The sequence below is a fragment of the Oncorhynchus nerka genome, unplaced genomic scaffold, assembly GCF_034236695.1.
Source record: "Oncorhynchus nerka isolate Pitt River unplaced genomic scaffold, Oner_Uvic_2.0 unplaced_scaffold_1149, whole genome shotgun sequence".
Lineage (NCBI taxonomy): Eukaryota > Metazoa > Chordata > Actinopteri > Salmoniformes > Salmonidae > Oncorhynchus > Oncorhynchus nerka.
In genome coordinates this window covers 82,568-106,733 of record NW_027040180.1, presented here as the reverse complement: position 1 = coordinate 106,733, position 24,166 = coordinate 82,568, and the positions used below count along the sequence as shown (strand labels likewise).

The window sequence follows — 24,166 nt, the reverse complement described above, 5'->3', positions numbered from 1 at the left end:
TCTGGAACTCAACAATATGTATATTTTTTATTACAAAATATTTACCTTCATTTCCATAGTAATAATGTAAAAAGCAATATCTTAAAAAGTCCCTGTCACCAAATCATGTTCCTGCAATAAAATGTTTTTAAATTATCATTATTTTTTAGATATCCACAAAAGAACATAGAAATGGGTCTACAAAATGATTTACCCTCAATAAAGAGCCCCCATTAGTATGGGGTTTCTGTCAGGGTTAATGCTTAGGAGGGATGGGTTTGGGAACACCCCCTCAAGGTGGCTAAAGACAATGGGGTCTCCAAATGATTTATCCATTAAAACATACAACTAAGGTGTTTGTAATATGGACACTCTCCCCCCAATAAAGACGATAAAGCATTAATACCTGGGTCTGAGGTAGAGGATGGTGGATATGTAGGCATTGGCTGGAAACAGATGAAGAGAGCAGAATTACCCATGTAAATAAAAGACAGTACTGGAAATTATTTGACCAGGCTAGATCCCCTCCCATGAATAAAGACATGACCAGGGGTCTGCCCCTCCCAAAGGCTAGATCTGTTTGTGTTTTACTCCCCCCTCAATAAAGACAGGTCTGTTTGTGTTGGCCCACTCCCATGAAGGCTAGGTCTGTTTGTGTTGTATAGTCCCTCCATGACCAGGCTAGGTCCCCACTAAAGACAGTAGGGTCTGAAATGATTTACCCCCTCAATAAAGACATGACCAGGCTAGATCTGTTTGTGTTGGTCCCATGACCAGGCTAGATCTGGTTGATTTAGCCTACACCTCATGACCAGCTAGATCTGGTTGTATATCCTACTCCCATGACCAGGCTAGTGGGGTCAGCCAGACAAGGAGGTTTATCCCCTCAAAAATATGATTTCTGCAAACTCTGACCATGATGGCAGTTTGGAAAAACCTGCCAGTTCCCTGTCCCATTTAAGACACAGTAGGGTCTGAAATGATTTACCCCCTCAATAAAGACAGTAGGGTCTGAAATGATTTACCCCTCAATAAAGACAGTAGGGTCTGAAATGATTTACCCCTCAATAAAGACATAGTAGGGTCTGAAATGATTTACCCCCTCAATAAAGACATAGTAGGGTCTGAAATGATTTACCCCCTCAATAAAGACAGCGGGGTCTGAAATGATTTACCCCCTAAATAAAGACAGTGGGGTCTGAAATGATTTACCCCCTCAATAAAGACATAGCAGGGTCTGAAATGATTTACCCCCTAAATAAAGACATAGCAGGGTCTGAAATGATTTACCCCCTCAATAAAGACAATGGGGTCTGAAATGATTTACCCCTAAATAAAGACATAGCAGGGTCTGAAATGATTTACCCCCTCAATAAAGACATAGTAGGGTCTGAAATGATTTACCCCTCAATAAAGACATAGTAGGGTCTGAAATGATTTACCCCCTCAATAAAGACATAGCAGGGTCTGAAATGATTTACCCCTCAATAAAGACAGTGGGGTCTGAAATGATTTACCCCTCAATAAAGACATAGTAGGGTCTGAAATGATTTACCCCCTAAATAAAGACATAGTAGGGTCTGAAATGATTTACCCCCTCAATAAAGACAGTGGGGTCTGAAATGATTTACCCCCTCAATAAAGACATAGTAGGGTCTGAAATGATTTACCCCCTCAATAAAGACAGTGGGGTCTGAAATGATTTACCCCCTCAATAAAGACAGTAGGGTCTGAAATGATTTACCCCCTCAATAAAGACATAGCAGGGTCTGACATAGTAGGGTCTGAAATGATTTACCCCCTCAATAAAGACAGTGGGGTCTGAAATGATTTACCCCCTCAATAAAGACATAGTAGGGTCTGAAATGATTCACCCCCTCAATAAAGACAGTGGGGTCTGAAATGATTTACCCCCTCAATAAAGACAGTAGGGTCTGAAATGATTTACCCCCTCAATAAAGACATAGCAGGGTCTGACATAGTAGGGTCTGAAATGATTTACCCCCTCAATAAAGACAGTGGGGTCTGAAATGATTTACCCCCTCAATAAAGACAGTGGGGTCTGAAATTATTTACCCCTCAATAAAGACAGTGGGGTCTGAAATGATTTACCCCTCAATAAAGACATAGTAGGGTCTGAAATGATTTACCCCCTCAATAAAGACATAGTAGGGTCTGAAATGATTTACCCCCTCAATAAAGACATAGTAGGGTCTGAAATGATTTACCCCCTCAATAAAGACATAGCAGGGTCTGAAAGGATTTACCCCTCAATAAAGACAGCAGGGTCTGAAATGATTTACCCCCTCAATAAAGACATAGTAGGGTCTGAAATGATTTACCCCTCAATAAAGACAGTGGGGTCTGAAATGATTTACCCCCTCAATAAAGACAGTGGGGTCTGAAATGATTTACCCCCTAAATAAAGACATAGTAGGGTCTGAAATGATTTACCCCCTCAATAAAGACATAGTAGGGTCTGAAATGATTCACCCCCTCAATAAAGACATAGTAGGGTCTGAAATGATTTACCCCCTCAATAAAGACATAGTAGGGTCTGAAATGATTTACCCCCTCAATAAAGACATAGCAGGGTCTGAAAGGATTTACCCCCTCAATAAAGACAGTGGGGTCTGAAATGATTCACCCCCTCAATAAAGACAGTAGGGTCTGAAATGATTTACCCCCTCAATAAAGACATAGTAGGGTCTGAAAGGATTTACCCCCTCAATAAAGACAGTAGGGTCTGAAATGATTTACCCCCTCAATAAAGACATAGCAGGGTCTGAAATGATTTACCCCCTCAATAAAGACAGTGGGGTCTGAAATGATTTACCCCCTCAATAAAGACATAGTAGGGTCTGAAATGATTCACCCCTCAATAAAGACAGTGGGGTCTGAAATGATTTACCCCCTCAATAAAGACAGTAGGGTCTGAAATGATTTACCCCCTCAATAAAGACATAGCAGGGTCTGAAATGATTCACCCCCTCAATAAAGACAGTGGGGTCTGAAATGATTTACCCCCTCAAAGACAGTGGGGTCTGAAATGATTTACCCCCTCAATAAAGACATAGTGGGGTCTGAAATGATTTACCCCCTCAATAAAGACAGTGGGGTCTGAATTGATTTACCCCCTCAATAAAGACATAGTAGGGTCTGAAATGATTTACCCCCTCAATAAAGACATAGCAGGGTCTGAAATTATTTACCCCCTCAATAAAGACAGTGGGGTCTGAAATGATTTACCCCCTCAATAAAGACAGTGGGGTCTGAAATGATTTACCCCCTCAATAAAGACATAGCAGGGTCTGAAATGATTCACCCCCTCAATAAAGACAGCGGGGTCTGAAATGATTCACCCCCTAAATAAAGACAGTGGGGTCTGAAAGGATTTACCCCCTAAATAAAGACAGTGGGGTCTGAAATGATTTACCCCCTCAATAAAGACAGTGGGGTCTGAAATGATTTACCCCCTCAATAAAGACATAGTAGGGTCTGAAATGATTTACCCCTCAATAAAGACAGTGGGGTCTGAAATGATTTACCCCTCAATAAAGACATAGTAGGGTCTGAAATGATTTACCCCCTCAATAAAGACAGTGGGGTCTGAAATGATTTACCCCTCAATAAAGACAGTAGGGTCTGAAATGATTTACCCCCTCAATAAAGACATAGTAGGGTCTGAAATGATTTACCCCTCAATAAAGACAGTAGGGTCTGAAATGATTTACCCCTCAATAAAGACAGTAGGGTCTGAAATGATTTACCCCTCAATAAAGACAGTAGGGTCTGAAATGATTTACCCCCTCAATAAAGACAGTAGGGTCTGAAATGATTTACCCCCTCAATAAAGACAGTAGGGTCTGAAATGATTTACCCCCTCAATAAAGACAGTGGGGTCTGAAATGATTTACCCCTCAATAAAGACAGTGGGGTCTGAAATGATTTACCCCTCAATAAAGACATAGGGTCTGAAATGATTTACCCCCTCAATAAAGACAGTGGGGTCTGAAATGATTTACCCCTCAATAAAGACAGTAGGGTCTGAAATGATTTACCCCCTCAATAAAGACAGTGGGGTCTGAAATGATTTACCCCCTCAATAAAGACAGTGGGGTCTGAAATGATTTACCCCCTCAATAAAGACAGTGGGGTCTGAAATGATTTACCCCTCAATAAAGACAGTGGGGTCTGAAATGATTTACCCCCTCAATAAAGACAGTGGGGTCTGAAATGATTTACCCCCTCAATAAAGACATAGCAGGGTCTGAAATGATTTACCCCCTCAATAAAGACAGTGGGGTCTGAAATGATTTACCCCTCAATAAAGACATAGTAGGGTCTGAAATGATTTACCCCCTCAAAGACAGTGGGGTCTGAAATGATTTACCCCCTCAATAAAGACAGTGGGGTCTGAAATGATTTACCCCCTCAATAAAGACATGGTAGGGTCTGAAATGATTTACCCCCTCAATAAAGACATAGTAGGGTCTGAAATGATTTACCCCCTCAATAAAGACATAGTAGGGTCTGAAATGATTTACCCCCTCAATAAAGACATAGTAGGGTCTGAAATGATTTACCCCCTCAATAAAGACATAGTAGGGTCTGAAATGATTTACCCCCTCAATAAAGACAGTGGGGTCTGAAATGATTTACCCCCTCAATAAAGACAGTGGGGTCTGAAATGATTTACCCCTCAATAAAGACATAGCAGGGTCTGAAATGATTTACCCCCTAAATAAAGACATAGCAGGGTCTGAAATGATTTACCCCCTCAATAAAGACAATGGGGTCTGAAATGATTTACCCCTAAATAAAGACATAGCAGGGTCTGAAATGATTTACCCCCTCAATAAAGACATAGTAGGGTCTGAAATGATTTACCCCCTAAATAAAGACATAGTAGGGTCTGAAATGATTTACCCCTAAATAAAGACATAGCAGGGTCTGAAATGATTCACCCCTCAATAAAGACAGTGGGGTCTGAAATGATTTACCCCCTCAATAAAGACATAGTAGGGTCTGAAATGATTTACCCCCTAAATAAAGACATAGTAGGGTCTGAAATGATTTACCCCCTCAATAAAGACAGTGGGGTCTGAAATGATTTACCCCCTCAATAAAGACATAGTAGGGTCTGAAATGATTCACCCCCTCAATAAAGACAGTGGGGTCTGAAATGATTTACCCCCTCAATAAAGACAGTAGGGTCTGAAATGATTTACCCCCTCAATAAAGACAGTGGGGTCTGAAATGATTTACCCCCTCAATAAAGACATAGTAGGGTCTGAAATGATTCACCCCCTCAATAAAGACAGTGGGGTCTGAAATGATTTACCCCCTCAATAAAGACAGTAGGGTCTGAAATGATTTACCCCCTCAATAAAGACATAGCAGGGTCTGACATAGTAGGGTCTGAAATGATTTACCCCCTCAATAAAGACAGTGGGGTCTGAAATGATTTACCCCCTCAATAAAGACAGTAGGGTCTGAAATTATTTACCCCTCAATAAAGACAGTGGGGTCTGAAATGATTTACCCCTCAATAAAGACAGTAGGGTCTGAAATGATTTACCCCTCAATAAAGACAAGCAGGGTCTGACATAGTAGGGTCTGAAATGATTTACCCCCTCAATAAAGACAGTGGGGTCTGAAATGATTTACCCCTCAATAAAGACAGTGGGGTCTGAAATTATTTACCCCTCAATAAAGACAGTGGGGTCTGAAATGATTTACCCCTCAATAAAGACATAGTAGGGTCTGAAATGATTTACCCCCTCAATAAAGACATAGTAGGGTCTGAAATGATTTACCCCCTCAATAAAGACATAGTAGGGTCTGAAATGATTTACCCCTCAATAAAGACATAGCAGGGTCTGAAAGGATTTACCCCTCAATAAAGACAGCAGGGTCTGAAATGATTTACCCCTCAATAAAGACATAGTAGGGTCTGAAATGATTTACCCCTCAATAAAGACAGTGGGGTCTGAAATGATTTACCCCCTCAATAAAGACAGTGGGGTCTGAAATGATTTACCCCTAAATAAAGACAGTAGGGTCTGAAATGATTTACCCCCTCAATAAAGACATAGTAGGGTCTGAAATGATTCACCCCTCAATAAAGACATAGTAGGGTCTGAAATGATTTACCCCTCAATAAAGACATAGTAGGGTCTGAAATGATTTACCCCTCAATAAAGACATAGCAGGGTCTGAAAGGATTTACCCCCTCAATAAAGACAGTGGGGTCTGAAATGATTTCACCCCTCAATAAAGACAGTAGGGTCTGAAATGATTTACCCCTCAATAAAGACATAGTAGGGTCTGAAATGATTTACCCCCTCAATAAAGACAGTAGGGTCTGAAATGATTTACCCCCTCAATAAAGACATAGCAGGGTCTGAAATGATTTACCCCCTCAATAAAGACAGTGGGGTCTGAAATGATTTACCCCCTCAATAAAGACATAGTAGGGTCTGAAATGATTCACCCCCTCAATAAAGACAGTGGGGTCTGAAATGATTTACCCCCTCAATAAAGACAGTAGGGTCTGAAATGATTTACCCCCTCAATAAAGACATAGCAGGGTCTGAAATGATTCACCCCCTCAATAAAGACAGTGGGGTCTGAAATGATTTACCCCCTCAAAGACAGTGGGGTCTGAAATGATTTACCCCCTCAATAAAGACATAGTGGGGTCTGAAATGATTTACCCCCTCAATAAAGACAGTGGGGTCTGAATTGATTTACCCCCTCAATAAAGACATAGTAGGGTCTGAAATGATTTACCCCCTCAATAAAGACATAGCAGGGTCTGAAATGATTTACCCCCTAAATAAAGACAGTGGGGTCTGAAATGATTTACCCCCTCAATAAAGACATAGTAGGGTCTGAAATGATTCACCCCTCAATAAAGACATAGTAGGGTCTGAAATGATTCACCCCCTCAATAAAGACATAGCAGGGTCTGAAATTATTTACCCCCTCAATAAAGACAGTGGGGTCTGAAATGATTTACCCCCTCAATAAAGACAGTGGGGTCTGAAATGATTTACCCCCTCAATAAAGACATAGCAGGGTCTGAAATGATTCACCCCCTCAATAAAGACAGCGGGGTCTGAAATGATTCACCCCCTAAATAAAGACAGTGGGGTCTGAAAGGATTTACCCCCTAAATAAAGACAGTGGGGTCTGAAATGATTTACCCCCTCAATAAAGACAGTGGGGTCTGAAATGATTTACCCCCTCAATAAAGACATAGTAGGGTCTGAAATGATTTACCCCCTCAATAAAGACAGTGGGGTCTGAAATGATTTACCCCCTCAATAAAGACATAGTAGGGTCTGAAATGATTTACCCCCTCAATAAAGACAGTGGGGTCTGAAATGATTTACCCCCTCAATAAAGACATAGTAGGGTCTGAAAGGATTTACCCCCTCAATAAAGACAGTGGGGTCTGAAATGATTTACCCCCTCAATAAAGACAGTAGGGTCTGAAATGATTTACCCCCTCAATAAAGACATAGCAGGGTCTGAAATGATTTACCCCCTCAATAAAGACAGTAGGGTCTGAAAGGATTTACCCCCTCAATAAAGACAGTAGGGTCTGAAAGGATTTACCCCTCAATAAAGACAGTAGGGTCTGAAATGATTTACCCCCTCAATAAAGACAGTAGGGTCTGAAATGATTTACCCCCTCAATAAAGACAGTAGGGTCTGAAATGATTTACCCCCTCAATAAAGACAGTGGGGTCTGAAATGATTTACCCCCTCAATAAAGACAGTGGGGTCTGAAATGATTTACCCCTCAATAAAGACATAGGGTCTGAAATGATTTACCCCCTCAATAAAGACAGTGGGGTCTGAAATGATTTACCCCTCAATAAAGACAGTAGGGTCTGAAATGATTTACCCCCTCAATAAAGACAGTGGGGTCTGAAATGATTTACCCCCTCAATAAAGACAGTGGGGTCTGAAATGATTTACCCCCTCAATAAAGACAGTGGGGTCTGAAATGATTTACCCCTCAATAAAGACAGTGGGGTCTGAAATGATTTACCCCCTCAATAAAGACAGTGGGGTCTGAAATGATTTACCCCCTCAATAAAGACATAGCAGGGTCTGAAATGATTTACCCCCTCAATAAAGACAGTGGGGTCTGAAATGATTTACCCCTCAATAAAGACATAGTAGGGTCTGAAATGATTTACCCCCTCAAAGACAGTGGGGTCTGAAATGATTTACCCCCTCAATAAAGACAGTGGGGTCTGAAATGATTTACCCCCTCAATAAAGACATGGTAGGGTCTGAAATGATTTACCCCCTCAATAAAGACATAGTAGGGTCTGAAATGATTTACCCCCTCAATAAAGACATAGTAGGGTCTGAAATGATTTACCCCCTCAATAAAGACATAGTAGGGTCTGAAATGATTTACCCCCTCAATAAAGACATAGTAGGGTCTGAAATGATTTACCCCCTCAATAAAGACAGTGGGGTCTGAAATGATTTACCCCCTCAATAAAGACAGTGGGGTCTGAAATGATTTACCCCTCAATAAAGACAGTGGGGTCTGAAATGATTTACCCCCTCAATAAAGACAGTGGGGTCTGAAATGATTTACCCCCTCAATAAAGACATAGCAGGGTCTGAAATGATTTACCCCCTCAATAAAGACAGTGGGGTCTGAAATGATTTACCCCTCAATAAAGACAGTAGGGTCTGAAATGATTTACCCCCTCAATAAAGACAGTGGGGTCTGAAATGATTTACCCCCTCAATAAAGACAGTGGGGTCTGAAATGATTTACCCCCTCAATAAAGACAGTGGGGTCTGAAATGATTTACCCCCTCAATAAAGACAGTGGGGTCTGAAATGATTTACCCCTCAATAAAGACATAGGGTCTGAAATGATTTACCCCCTCAATAAAGACAGTGGGGTCTGAAATGATTTACCCCCTCAATAAAGACAGTGGGGTCTGAAATGATTTACCCCTCAATAAAGACAGTGGGGTCTGAAATGATTTACCCCCTCAATAAAGACAGTGGGGTCTGAAATGATTTACCCCCTCAATAAAGACATAGCAGGGTCTGAAATGATTTACCCCCTCAATAAAGACAGTGGGGTCTGAAATGATTTACCCCTCAATAAAGACATAGTAGGGTCTGAAATGATTTACCCCCTCAAAGACAGTGGGGTCTGAAATGATTTACCCCCTCAATAAAGACAGTGGGGTCTGAAATGATTTACCCCCTCAATAAAGACATAGTAGGGTCTGAAATGATTTACCCCTCAATAAAGACATAGTAGGGTCTGAAATGATTTACCCCCTCAATAAAGACATAGTAGGGTCTGAAATGATTTACCCCCTCAATAAAGACATAGTAGGGTCTGAAATGATTTACCCCCTCAATAAAGACATAGCAGGGTCTGAAAGGATTTACCCCTCAATAAAGACATAGTAGGGTCTGAAATGATTTACCCCTCAATAAAGACAGTGGGGTCTGAAATGATTTACCCCCTCAATAAAGACAGAGGGGTCTGAAATGATTTACCCCCTAAATAAAGACATAGTAGGGTCTGAAATGATTTACCCCCTCAATAAAGACATAGTAGGGTCTGAAATGATTCACCCCCTCAATAAAGACATAGTAGGGTCTGAAATGATTTACCCCCTCAATAAAGACATAGTAGGGTCTGAAATGATTTACCCCCTCAATAAAGACATAGTAGGGTCTGAAATGATTTACCCCCTCAATAAAGACAGTGGGGTCTGAAATGATTTACCCCCTCAATAAAGACAGTGGGGTCTGAAATGATTTACCCCTCAATAAAGACAGTGGGGTCTGAAATGATTTACCCCCTCAATAAAGACAGTGGGGTCTGAAATGATTTACCCCCTCAATAAAGACATAGCAGGGTCTGAAATGATTTACCCCCTCAATAAAGACAGTGGGGTCTGAAATGATTTACCCCTCAATAAAGACATAGTAGGGTCTGAAATGATTTACCCCCTCAATAAAGACAGTGGGGTCTGAAATGATTTACCCCCTCAATAAAGACAGTGGGGTCTGAAATGATTTACCCCCTCAATAAAGACATAGTAGGGTCTGAAATGATTTACCCCTCAATAAAGACATAGTAGGGTCTGAAATGATTTACCCCCTCAATAAAGACATAGTAGGGTCTGAAATGATTTACCCCCTCAATAAAGACATAGTAGGGTCTGAAATGATTTACCCCCTCAATAAAGACATAGCAGGGTCTGAAAGGATTTACCCCTCAATAAAGACAGCAGGGTCTGAAATGATTTACCCCCTCAATAAAGACATAGTAGGGTCTGAAATGATTTACCCCTCAATAAAGACAGTGGGGTCTGAAATGATTTACCCCCTCAATAAAGACAGTGGGGTCTGAAATGATTTACCCCCTAAATAAAGACATAGTAGGGTCTGAAATGATTTACCCCCTCAATAAAGACATAGTAGGGTCTGAAATGATTCACCCCCTCAATAAAGACATAGTAGGGTCTGAAATGATTTACCCCCTCAATAAAGACAGTGGGGTCTGAAATGATTCACCCCCTCAATAAAGACAGTAGGGTCTGAAATGATTTACCCCCTCAATAAAGACATAGTAGGGTCTGAAAGGATTTACCCCCTCAATAAAGACAGTAGGGTCTGAAATGATTTACCCCCTCAATAAAGACATAGCAGGGTCTGAAAGGATTTACCCCCTCAATAAAGACAGTGGGGTCTGAAAGGATTTACCCCCTCAATAAAGACAGTAGGGTCTGAAATGATTTACCCCCTCAATAAAGACATAGCAGGGTCTGAAAGGATTTACCCCCTCAATAAAGACAGTGGGGTCTGAAATGATTTACCCCCTCAATAAAGACATAGTAGGGTCTGAAATGATTTACCCCCTCAATAAAGACATAGTAGGGTCTGAAATGATTTACCCCCTCAATAAAGACATAGTAGGGTCTGAAATGATTTACCCCCTCAATAAAGACATAGCAGGGTCTGAAAGGATTTACCCCTCAATAAAGACACAGTGGGGTCTGAAAGGATTCACCCCCTCAATAAAGACAGTAGGGTCTGAAAGGATTTACCCCCTCAATAAAGACATAGTAGGGTCTGAAATGATTTACCCCCTCAATAAAGACATAGCAGGGTCTGAAAGGATTTTACCCCTCAATAAAGACACAGTGGGGTCTGAAATGATTCACCCCTCAATAAAGACATAGTAGGGTCTGAAATGATTCACCCCCTCAATAAAGACAGTGGGGTCTGAAATGATTTACCCCCTCAATAAAGACACAGTAGGGTCTGAAATGATTTACCCCTCAATAAAGACATAGTAGGGTCTGAAATGATTTACCCCTCAATAAAGACACAGTAGGGTCTGAAATGATTTACCCCCTCAATAAAGACATAGTAGGGTCTGAAAGGATTTACCCCCTCAATAAAGACAGTGGGGTCTGAAATGATTTACCCCCTCAATAAAGACAGCGGGGTCTGAAATGATTTACCCCCTCAATAAAGACATAGCAGGGTCTGAAATGATTTACCCCCTCAATAAAGACAGTGGGGTCTGAAATGATTTACCCCTCAATAAAGACATAGTAGGGTCTGAAATGATTTACCCCCTCAATAAAGACAGTGGGGTCTGAAATGATTTACCCCCTCAATAAAGACAGTGGGGTCTGAAATGATTTACCCCCTCAATAAAGACAGTGGGGTCTGAAATGATTTACCCCCTCAATAAAGACATAGTAGGGTCTGAAATGATTTACCCCCTCAATAAAGACATAGCAGGATCTGAAATGATTTACCCCCTCAATAAAGACAGTAGGGTCTGAAATGATTTACCCCCTCAATAAAGACAGGAGGGTCTGAAATGATTTACCCCCTCAATAAAGACAGTGGGGTCTGAAATGATTTACCCCCTCAATAAAGACAGTGGGGTCTGAAATGATTTACCCCCTCAATAAAGACATAGTAGGGTCTGAAATGATTTACCCCCTCAATAAAGACATAGTAGGGTCTGAAATGATTTACCCCCTCAATAAAGACAGTGGGGTCTGAAAGGATTTACCCCCTCAATAAAGACAGTGGGGTCTGAAAGGATTTACCCCCTCAATAAAGACAGTGGGGTCTGAAAGGATTTACCCCCTCAATAAAGACAGTGGGGTCTGAAAGGATTCACCCCCTCAATAAAGACAGTGGGGTCTGAAATGATTTACCCCCTCAATAAAGACAGTGGGGTCTGATTCACCCCCTCAATAAAGACAGTTCTGAAAGGATTCACCCCCTCAATAAAGACAGTGGGGTCTGAAATGATTTACCCCTCAATAAAGACAGCAGGGTCTGAAATGATTCACCCCCTCAATAAAGACAGCAGGGTCTGAAATGATTTACCCCCTCAATAAAGACAGTGGGGTCTGAAATGATTTACCCCCTCAATAAAGACACAGTAGGGTCTGAAATGATTTACCCCCTCAATAAAGACAGTGGGGTCTGAAATGATTTACCCCTCAATAAAGACATAGTAGGGTCTGAAATGATTTACCCCTCAATAAAGACATAGTAGGGTCTGAAATGATTTACCCCTCAATAAAGACATAGTAGGGTCTGAAATGATTTACCCCCTCAATAAAGACATAGTAGGGTCTGAAATGATTTACCCCCTCAATAAAGACAGTGGGGTCTGAAATGATTTACCCCCTCAATAAAGACAGTGGGGTCTGAAATGATTTACCCCCTCAATAAAGACAGTGGGGTCTGAAATGATTTACCCCCTCAATAAAGACATAGTAGGGTCTGAAATGATTTACCCCCTCAATAAAGACATAGCAGGATCTGAAATGATTTACCCCCTCAATAAAGACAGTAGGGTCTGAAATGATTTACCCCCTCAATAAAGACATAGTAGGGTCTGAAATGATTTACCCCCTCAATAAAGACAGTGGGGTCTGAAATGATTTACCCCCTCAATAAAGACATAGTAGGGTCTGAAATGATTCACCCCCTCAATAAAGACAGTAGGGTCTGAAATGATTTACCCCCTCAATAAAGACAGTGGGGTCTGAAATGATTTACCCCCTCAATAAAGACATAGTAGGGTCTGAAATGATTTACCCCCTCAATAAAGACAGTAGGGTCTGAAATGATTTACCCCCTCAATAAAGACATAGCAGGGTCTGAAAGGATTTACCCCCTCAATAAAGACAGTGGGGTCTGAAATGATTTACCCCCTCAATAAAGACATAGTAGGGTCTGAAATGATTTACCCCCTCAATAAAGACATAGTAGGGTCTGAAATGATTTACCCCCTCAATAAAGACATAGTAGGGTCTGAAATGATTTACCCCCTCAATAAAGACATAGCAGGGTCTGAAAGGATTTACCCCTCAATAAAGACACAGTGGGGTCTGAAAGGATTCACCCCCTCAATAAAGACAGTAGGGTCTGAAAGGATTTACCCCCTCAATAAAGACATAGTAGGGTCTGAAATGATTTACCCCCTCAATAAAGACATAGCAGGGTCTGAAAGGATTTATACCCCTCAATAAAGACACAGTGGGGTCTGAAAGGATTCACCCCCTCAATAAAGACATAGTAGGGTCTGAAATGATTCACCCCCTCAATAAAGACAGTGGGGTCTGAAATGATTTACCCCCTCAATAAAGACACAGTAGGGTCTGAAATGATTTACCCCTCAATAAAGACACAGTAGGGTCTGAAATGATTTACCCCTCAATAAAGACACAGTAGGGTCTGAAATGATTTACCCCCTCAATAAAGACATAGTAGGGTCTGAAAGGATTTACCCCCTCAATAAAGACAGTGGGGTCTGAAATGATTTACCCCCTCAATAAAGACAGCGGGGTCTGAAATGATTTACCCCCTCAATAAAGACATAGCAGGGTCTGAAATGATTTACCCCCTCAATAAAGACAGTGGGGTCTGAAATGATTTACCCCCTCAATAAAGACATAGTAGGGTCTGAAATGATTTACCCCCTCAATAAAGACAGTGGGGTCTGAAATGATTTACCCCCTCAATAAAGACAGTGGGGTCTGAAATGATTTACCCCCTCAATAAAGACAGTGGGGTCTGAAATGATTTACCCCCTCAATAAAGACATAGTAGGGTCTGAAATGATTTACCCCCTCAATAAAGACATAGCAGGATCTGAAATGATTTACCCCCTCAATAAAGACAGTAGGGTCTGAAATGATTTACCCCCTCAATAAAGACAGGAGGGTCTGAAATGATTTACCCCCTCAATAAAGACAGTGGGGTCTGAAATGATTTACCCCCTCAATAAAGACAGTGGGGTCTGAAATGATTTACCCCCTCAATAAAGACATAGTAGGGTCTGAAATGATTTACCCCCTCAATAAAGACATAGTAGGGTCTGAAATGATTTACCCCCTCAATAAAGACAGTGGGGTCTGAAAGGATTTACCCCCTCAATAAAGACAGTGGGGTCTGAAAGGATTTACCCCCTCAATAAAGACAGTGGGGTCTGAAAGGATTTACCCCCTCAATAAAGACAGTGGGGTCTGAAAGGATTCACCCCCTCAATAAAGACAGTGGGGTCTGAAAGGATTTACCCCCTCAATAAAGACAGTGGGGTCTGAAAGGATTCACCCCCTCAATAAAGACAGTGGGGTCTGAAAGGATTCACCCCCTCAATAAAGACAGTGGGGTCTGAAATGATTTACCCCTCAATAAAGACATAGTAGGGTCTGAAATGATTTACCCCTCAATAAAGACATAGTAGGGTCTGAAAGGATTCACCCCCTCAATAAAGACAGTGGGGTCTGAAATGATTCACCCCCTCAATAAAGACAGTGGGGTCTGAAAGGATTTACCCCCTCAATAAAGACAGTGGGGTCTGAAATGATTTACCCCTCAATAAAGACATAGTAGGGTCTGAAAGGATTCACCCCCTCAATAAAGACAGTGGGGTCTGAAATGATTTACCCCCTCAATAAAGACAGCGGGGTCTGAAATGATTTACCCCCTCAATAAAGACAGCAGGGTCTGAAATGATTTACCCCCTCAATAAAGACAGCAGGGTCTGAAATGATTCACCCCCTCAATAAAGACAGCAGGGTCTGAAATGATTTACCCCCTCAATAAAGACAGTGGGGTCTGAAATGATTTACCCCCTCAATAAAGACACAGTAGGGTCTGAAATGATTTACCCCCTCAATAAAGACAGTGGGGTCTGAAATGATTTACCCCCTCAATAAAGACATAGTAGGGTCTGAAATGATTTACCCCCTCAATAAAGACATAGTAGGGTCTGAAATGATTTACCCCCTCAATAAAGACATAGTAGGGTCTGAAATGATTTACCCCCTCAATAAAGACATAGTAGGGTCTGAAATGATTTACCCCCTCAATAAAGACAGTGGGGTCTGAAATGATTTACCCCCTCAATAAAGACAGTGGGGTCTGAAATGATTTACCCCCTCAATAAAGACAGTGGGGTCTGAAATGATTTACCCCCTCAATAAAGACATAGTAGGGTCTGAAATGATTTACCCCCTCAATAAAGACATAGCAGGATCTGAAATGATTTACCCCCTCAATAAAGACAGTAGGGTCTGAAATGATTTACCCCCTCAATAAAGACATAGTAGGGTCTGAAATGATTTACCCCCTCAATAAAGACAGTGGGGTCTGAAATGATTTACCCCCTCAATAAAGACATAGTAGGGTCTGAAATGATTCACCCCCTCAATAAAGACAGTAGGGTCTGAAATGATTTACCCCCTCAATAAAGACAGTGGGGTCTGAAATGATTTACCCCCTCAATAAAGACATAGTAGGGTCTGAAATGATTTACCCCCTCAATAAAGACATAGTAGGGTCTGAAATGATTTACCCCCTCAATAAAGACATAGTAGGGTCTGAAATGATTTACCCCCTCAATAAAGACAGTGGGGTCTGAAATGATTTACCCCCTCAATAAAGACAGTGGGGTCTGAAATGATTCACCCCCTCAATAAAGACAGTGGGGTCTGAAAGGATTTACCCCCTCAATAAAGACAGTGGGGTCTGAAAGGATTTACCCCCCAATAAAGACAATAAAGACAATAAAGTAGGGTCTGAAAGGATTCACCCCTCAATAAAGACAGTGGGGTCTGAAAGGATTTACCCCTCAATAAAGACAGTGGGGTCTGAAATGATTTACCCCTCAATAAAGACATAGTAGGGTCTGAAATGATTTACCCCTCAATAAAGACATAGTAGGGTCTGAAAGGATTCACCCCCTCAATAAAGACAGTGGGGTCTGAAAGGATTTACCCCCTCAATAAAGACAGTGGGGTCTGAAATGATTTACCCCTCAATAAAGACATAGTAGGGTCTGAAATGATTTACCCCTCAATAAAGACATAGTAGGGTCTGAAATGATTTACCCCTCAATAAAGACATAGTAGGGTCTGAAAGGATTCACCCCCTCAATAAAGACAGTGGGGTCTGAAATGATTTACCCCCTCAATAAAGACAGCAGGGTCTGAAATGATTTACCCCCTCAATAAAGACAGCAGGGTCTGAAATGATTTACCCCCTCAATAAAGACAGCAGGGTCTGAAATGATTTACCCCCTCAATAAAGACATAGTAGGGTCTGAAATGATTTACCCCCTCAATAAAGACAGTGGGGTCTGAAATGATTTACCCCCTCAATAAAGACAGTGGGGTCTGAAATGATTTACCCCTCAATAAAGACATAGTAGGGTCTGAAATGATTTACCCCCTCAATAAAGACATAGTAGGGTCTGAAATGATTTACCCCCTCAATAAAGACAGTGGGGTCTGAAATGATTTACCCCTCAATAAAGACATAGTAGGGTCTGAAATGATTTACCCCCTCAATAAAGACATAGTAGGGTCTGAAATGATTTACCCCCTCAATAAAGACATAGTAGGGTCTGAAATGATTTACCCCCTCAATAAAGACATAGTAGGGTCTGAAATGATTTACCCCCTCAATAAAGACATAGTAGGGTCTGAAATGATTCACCCCCTCAATAAAGACAGTGGGGTCTGAAATGATTCACCCCCTCAATAAAGACAGCAGGGTCTGAAATTATTTACCCCCTCAATAAAGACATAGTAGGGTCTGAAATGATTTACCCCCTCAATAAAGACACAGTAGGGTCTGAAATGATTTACCCCTCAATAAAGACAGTGGGGTCTGAAATGATTTACCCCCTCAATAAAGACATAGTAGGGTCTGAAATGATTTACCCCCTCAATAAAGACATAGTAGGGTCTGAAATGATTTACCCCCTCAATAAAGACAGTGGGGTCTGAAATGATTTACCCCCTCAATAAAGACATAGTAGGGTCTGAAATGATTTACCCCCTCAATAAAGACATAGTAGGGTCTGAAATGATTTACCCCCTCAATAAAGACAGTGGGGTCTGAAATGATTTACCCCCTCAATAAAGACATAGTAGGGTCTGAAATGATTTACCCCCTCAATAAAGACATAGTAGGGTCTGAAATGATTTACCCCCTCAATAAAGACATAGTAGGGTCTGAAATGATTTACCCCCTCAATAAAGACATAGTAGGGTCTGAAATGATTCACCCCCTCAATAAAGACAGTGGGGTCTGAAATGATTCACCCCCTCAATAAAGACAGCAGGGTCTGAAATGATTTACCCCCTCAATAAAGACATAGTAGGGTCTGAAATGATTTACCCCTCAATAAAGACATAGTAGGGTCTGAAAGGATTCACCCCCTCAATAAAGACATAGTAGGGTCTGAAATGATTTACCCCCTCAATAAAGACAGCAGGGTCTGAAATGATTTACCCCCTCAATAAAGACAGTAGGGTCTGAAATGATTTACCCCCTAAATAAAGACATAGTAGGGTCTGAAATGATTTACCCCCTCAATAAAGACATAGTAGGGTCTGAAATGATTTACCCCCTCAATAAAGACATAGTAGGGTCTGAAATGATTTACCCCCTCAATAAAGACAGCAGGGTCTGAAATGATTTACCCCCTCAATAAAGACATAGTAGGGTCTGAAATGATTTACCCCCTCAATAAAGACATAGTGGGGTCTGAAATGATTTACCCCCTCAATAAAGACAGTGGGGTCTGAAATGATTTACCCCTCAATAAAGACATAGTAGGGTCTGAAATGATTTACCCCCTCAATAAAGACATAGTAGGGTCTGAAATGATTTACCCCCTCAATAAAGACAGTGGGGTCTGAAATGATTTACCCCCTCAATAAAGACATAGTAGGGTCTGAAATGATTTACCCCCTCAATAAAGACATAGTAGGGTCTGAAATGATTTACCCCCTCAATAAAGACATAGTAGGGTCTGAAATGATTTACCCCCTCAATAAAGACATAGTAGGGTCTGAAATGATTTACCCCCTCAATAAAGACATAGTAGGGTCTGAAATGATTCACCCCCTCAATAAAGACAGTGGGGTCTGAAATGATTCACCCCCTCAATAAAGACAGCAGGGTCTGAAATTATTTACCCCCTCAATAAAGACATAGTAGGGTCTGAAATGATTTACCCCCTCAATAAAGACACAGTAGGGTCTGAAATGATTTACCCCCTCAATAAAGACAGTGGGGTCTGAAATGATTTACCCCCTCAATAAAGACATAGTAGGGTCTGAAATGATTTACCCCCTCAATAAAGACATAGTAGGGTCTGAAATGATTTACCCCCTCAATAAAGACAGTGGGGTCTGAAATGATTTACCCCCTCAATAAAGACATAGTAGGGTCTGAAATGATTTACCCCCTAAATAAAGACATAGTAGGGTCTGAAATGATTTACCCCCTCAATAAAGACATAGTAGGGTCTGAAATGATTTACCCCCTCAATAAAGACATAGTAGGGTCTGAAATGATTTACCCCCTCAATTGTATTATATATATATATATATATTGTATTGATTGTATTATATATATATATATTGTATTGATTGTATTATATATATATATATATTGTATTGTATTATATATATATATTGTATTGTATTATATATATATTGTATTGATTGTATTATATATATATATTGTATTGATTGTATTATATATATATATTGTACGCAAAAAAAAAAAAAAAGGTAGGGTAAAAATGGACCCCCCTGTTTCCAATACCTCACTTTGCGAGGATAACAGCACTGAGCATTTTTCTAGAATGTTTTATGAGTTGGAGAACACATATTTGTCACATGCGCCGAATACAACAGGTGTAGACCTTACAGTGAAATGCTGCCTGACAAGCCCTTAACCAACAGGTGTAGACCTCACAGTGAACTGCTGACTGACAAGCCCTTAACCAACAGGTGTAGACCTCACAGTGAAATGCTGCCTGACAAGCCCTTAACCAACAGGTGTAGACCTCACAGTGAACTGCTGACTGACAAGCCCTTAACCAACAGGTGTAGACCTCACAGTGAAATGCTGACTGACAAGCCCTTAACCAACAGGTGTAGACCTCACAGTGAAATGCTGCCTGACAAGCCCTTAACCAACAGGTGTAGACCTCACAGTGAACTGCTGACTGACCTCACAGTGAAATGCTGACTGACCAGCCCTTAACCAACAGGTGTAGACCTCACAGTGAAATGCTGACTGACCAGCCCTTAGCCAACAGGTGTAGACCTCACAGTGAAATGCTGACTGACCAGCCCTTAACCAACAGGTGTAGACCTCACAGTGAACTGCTGACTGACAAGCCCTTAACCAACAGGTGTAGACCTCACAGTGAACTGCTGCCTGACAAGCCCTTAGCCAACAATGCATTAGGAGGGATCTTAAAACCAGGTCTCCATACAGATCCTTGATATCCTTTTGTCTGTGGTTATGTACTGCCCTCCTCAATTCAAACCACAGGTTTTCAATGGATTTCAAGTCCAGAGACTGAGATGGCGAATGCAAAATGTTGATTATGTAGCAAAATAACAATTTCTTAGTGGATTTTGATGTGTGCTTGGGGTTATTGTATTGCTAGAAGAGCCAGTTGTGGTCAAAGTTCAGCCTCCTCACAGAGTCAACCAGGTTGTTGACTAAAATGTTCTGGAACTGGGTAAAGTCCATGATGCCGTTGACCTTAACAAGGCCTCCAGGACCAGCAGAAGTAGAACAACCCCATGATGCCGTTGACCTTAACAAGGCCTCCAGGACCAGCAGAAGTAGAACAACCCCATGATGCCGTTGACCTTAACAAGGCCTCCAGGACCAGCAGAAGTAGAACAACCCCATGATGCCGTTGACCTTAACAAGGCCTCCAGGACCAGCAGAAGTAGAACAACCCCATGATGCCGTTGACCTTAACAAGGCCTCCAGGACCAGCAGAAGTAGAACAACCCCATGATGCCGTTGACCTTAACAAGGCCTCCAGGACCAGCAGAAGTAGAACAACCCCATGATGCCATTGACCTTAACAAGGCCTCCAGGACCAGCAGAAGTAGAACAACCCCATGATGCCGTTGACCTTAACAAGGCCTCCAGGACCAGCAGAAGTAGAACAACCCCACAACATTAAAGATCCACCACCATATGATACAGTAGGTAGGGGATATTATACAGTAGGTAGGGGGTATTATACAGTAGGTTGGGGATATTATACAGTAGGTAGGGGGTATTATACAGTAGGTAGGGGATATTATACAGTAGGTAGGGGATATTATACAGTAGGTTGGGGATATTATACAGTAGGTAGGGGGTATTATACAGTAGGTAGGGGATATTATACAGTAGGTAGGGGTATTATACAGTATGTTGGGGGTATTATACAGTAGGTAGGGGATATTATACAGTAGGTTGGGGGTATTATACAGTAGGTTGGGGGTATTATACAGTAGGTTGGGGGTATTATACAGTAGGTTGGGGATATTATACAGTAGGTAGGGGTATTATACAGTAGGTAGGGGGTATTATACAGTAGGTAGGGGTATTATACAGTAGGTAGGGGTATTATACAGTAGGTAGGGGATATTATACAGTAGGTTGGGGATATTATACAGTAGGTTGGGGATATTATACAGTAGGTTGGGGGTATTATACAGTAGGTAGGGAATATTATACAGTAGGTTGGGGATATTATACAGTAGGTAGGGGTATTATACAGTAGGTTGGGGGTATTATACAGTAGGTAGGGGTATTATACAGTAGGTTGGGGATATTATACAGTATGTTGGGGTATTATACAGTAGGTTGGGGATATTATACAGTAGGTAGGGGGTATTATACAGTAGGTAGGGATATTATACAGTAGGTAGGGGTATTATACAGTATACATTATACAGTAGGTGGGGATATTATACAGTAGGTTGGGGATATTATACAGTAGGTTGGGGGTATTATACAGTAGGTTGGGGGTATTATACAGTAGGTAGGATATTATACAGTAGGTTGGGGATATTATACAGTAGGTTGGGGATATTATACAGTAGGTTGGGGTATTATACAGTAGGTTGGGGATATTATACAGTAGGTTGGGGATATTATACAGTAGGTTGGGGATATTATACAGTAGGTTGGGGATATTATACAGTAGGTTGGGGATATTATACAGTAGGTTGGGGGTATTATACAGTAGGTAGGGGTATTATACAGTAGGTTGGGGATATTATACAGTAGGTTGGGGGTATTATACAGTAGGTTGGGGTATTATACAGTAGGTTGGGGATATTATACAGTAGGTTGGGGATATTATACAGTAGGGTTACAGGGTTATTATACAGTAGGTTGGGGGTATTATACAGTAGGTTGGGGGTATTATACAGTAGGTTGGGGGTATTATACAGTAGGTTGGGGATATTATACAGTAGGTTGGGGATATTATACAGTAGGTTGGGGATATTATACAGTAGGTTGGGGTATTATACAGTAGGTTGGGGATATTATACAGTAGGTTGGGGATATTATACAGTAGGTTGGGGATATTATACAGTAGGTTGGGGATATTATACAGTAGGTAGGGGTATTATACAGTAGGTTGGGGGTATTATACAGTAGGTTGGGGATATTATACAGTAGGTTGGGGATATTATACAGTAGGTTGGGGGTATTATACAGTAGGTTGGGGGTATTATACAGTAGGTTGGGGGTATTATACAGTAGGTAGGGGATATTATACAGTACGTTGGGGGTATTATACAGTACGTTGGGGGTATTATACAGTAGGTAGGGGATATTATACAGTAGGTTGGGGATATTATACAGTAGGTAGGGGATATTATACAGTAGGTTAGGGATATTATACAGTAGGTAGGGGATATTATACAGTAGGTTGGGGTATTATACAGTAGGTTGGGGATATTATACAGTACGTTGGGGGTATTATACAGTAGGTTGGGGATATTATACAGTAGGTTGGGGATATTATACAGTACGTTGGGGTATTATACAGTAGGTTGGGGTATTATACAGTAGGTTGGGGATATTATACAGTAGGTGGGGGATATTATACAGTAGGTTGGGGGTATTATACAGTAGGTAGGGGGTATTATACAGTAGGTTGGGGATATTATACAGTAGGTAGGGGGTATTATACAGTATGTTGGGGGTATTATACAGTATGTTGGGGGTATTATACAGTATGTTGGGGATATTATACAGTAGGTTAGGGATATTATACAGTAGGTTGGGGATATGATACAGTAGGTTGGGGATATTATACAGTAGGTTGGGGATATTATACAGTAGGTAGGGGGTATTATACAGTAGGTTGGGGATATTATACAGTAGGTTGGGGGTCCTTTTCTGCTCAAGCATTCTCAGATACACTGAACCCACCCCTGGGTGGACGTGGCCTGTATTCTCAGATACTGAACCCACCACTGGGTCTACCTGGCCTGCATTCTCACACACTGAACCCACCACTGGGTCTACCTGGCCTGTATTCTCAGACACACTGAACCCACCCCTGGGTGGACCTGGCCTGTATTCTCAGACACACTGAACCCACCACTGGGTGGACCTGGCCTGTATTCTCAGACTCACCGAACCCCACCACTGGGTGGACCTGGCCTGTATTCTCAGACACACCACTGGGTGGACCTGGCCTGTATTCTCAGACACACTGAACCCACCCCTGGGTGGACCTGGCCTGTATTCTCACACACTGAACCCACCCCTGGGTGGACGTGGCCTGTATTCTCACACACTGAACCCACCCCTGGGTGGACGTGGCCTGTATTCTCAGACACACTGAACCCACCCCTGGGTGGACCTGGCCTGTATTCTCACACACTGAACCCACCCCTGGGTGGACGTGGCCTGCATTCTCAGACACACTGAACCCACCCCTGGGTGGACGTGGCCTGTATTCTCAGACACACTGAACCCACCCCTGGGTGGACCTGGCCTGTATTCTCAGACACACTGAACCCACCACTGGGTGGACCTGGCCTGTATTCTCAGACTCACCGAACCCCACCACTGGGTGGACCTGGCCTGTATTCTCAGACACACCACTGGGTGGACCTGGCCTGTATTCTCAGACACACTGAACCCACCCCTGGGTGGACCTGGCCTGTATTCTCAGACACACTGAACCCACCCCTGGGTGGACGTGGCCTGTATTCTCAGACACACTGAACCCACCCCTGGGTGGACGTGGCCTGTATTCTCAGACACACTGAACCCCACCACTGGGTGGACCTGGCCTGTATTCTCAGACACACTGAACCCACCCCTGGGTGGACGTGGCCTGTATTCTCACACTGAACCCACCACTGGGTGGACGTGGCCTGTATTCTCAGACACACTGAACCCACCACTGGGTGGACCTGGCCTGTATTCTCAGACACACTGAACCCACCACTGGGTGGACCTGGCCTGTATTCTCACACACTGAACCCACCCCTGGGTGGACCTGGCCTGTATTCTCACACACTGAACCCACCCCTGGGTGGACCTGGCCTGTATTCTCAGACACACCGAACCCACCACTGGGTGAACCTGGCCTGTATTCTCAGACCCACTGAACCCACCCCTGGGTCTACCTGGCCTGTATTCTCAGACACACCACTGGGTGGACCTGGCCTGTATTCTCAGACACACCACTGGGTGGACCTGGCCTGTATTCTCACACACTGAACCCACCACTGGGTGGACCTGGCCTGTATTCTCAGACACACCACTGGGTGGACCTGGC

General features: G+C 42.2%; 1 protein-coding gene across 1 annotated transcript in view; it reads right to left on the bottom strand.

Annotated features, from left to right (window-relative positions):
• Window positions 1-314: 314 nt before the first annotated feature.
• The window catches only part of adam9b (ADAM metallopeptidase domain 9b), a 105,845-nt gene continuing 81,993 nt past the window's right edge, over window positions 315-24,166 (bottom strand). Inside the window, 1 exon segment of the mRNA XM_065016094.1 lies at window positions 315-425. Coding sequence (XP_064872166.1) covers window positions 315-425 — 111 coding nt within the window.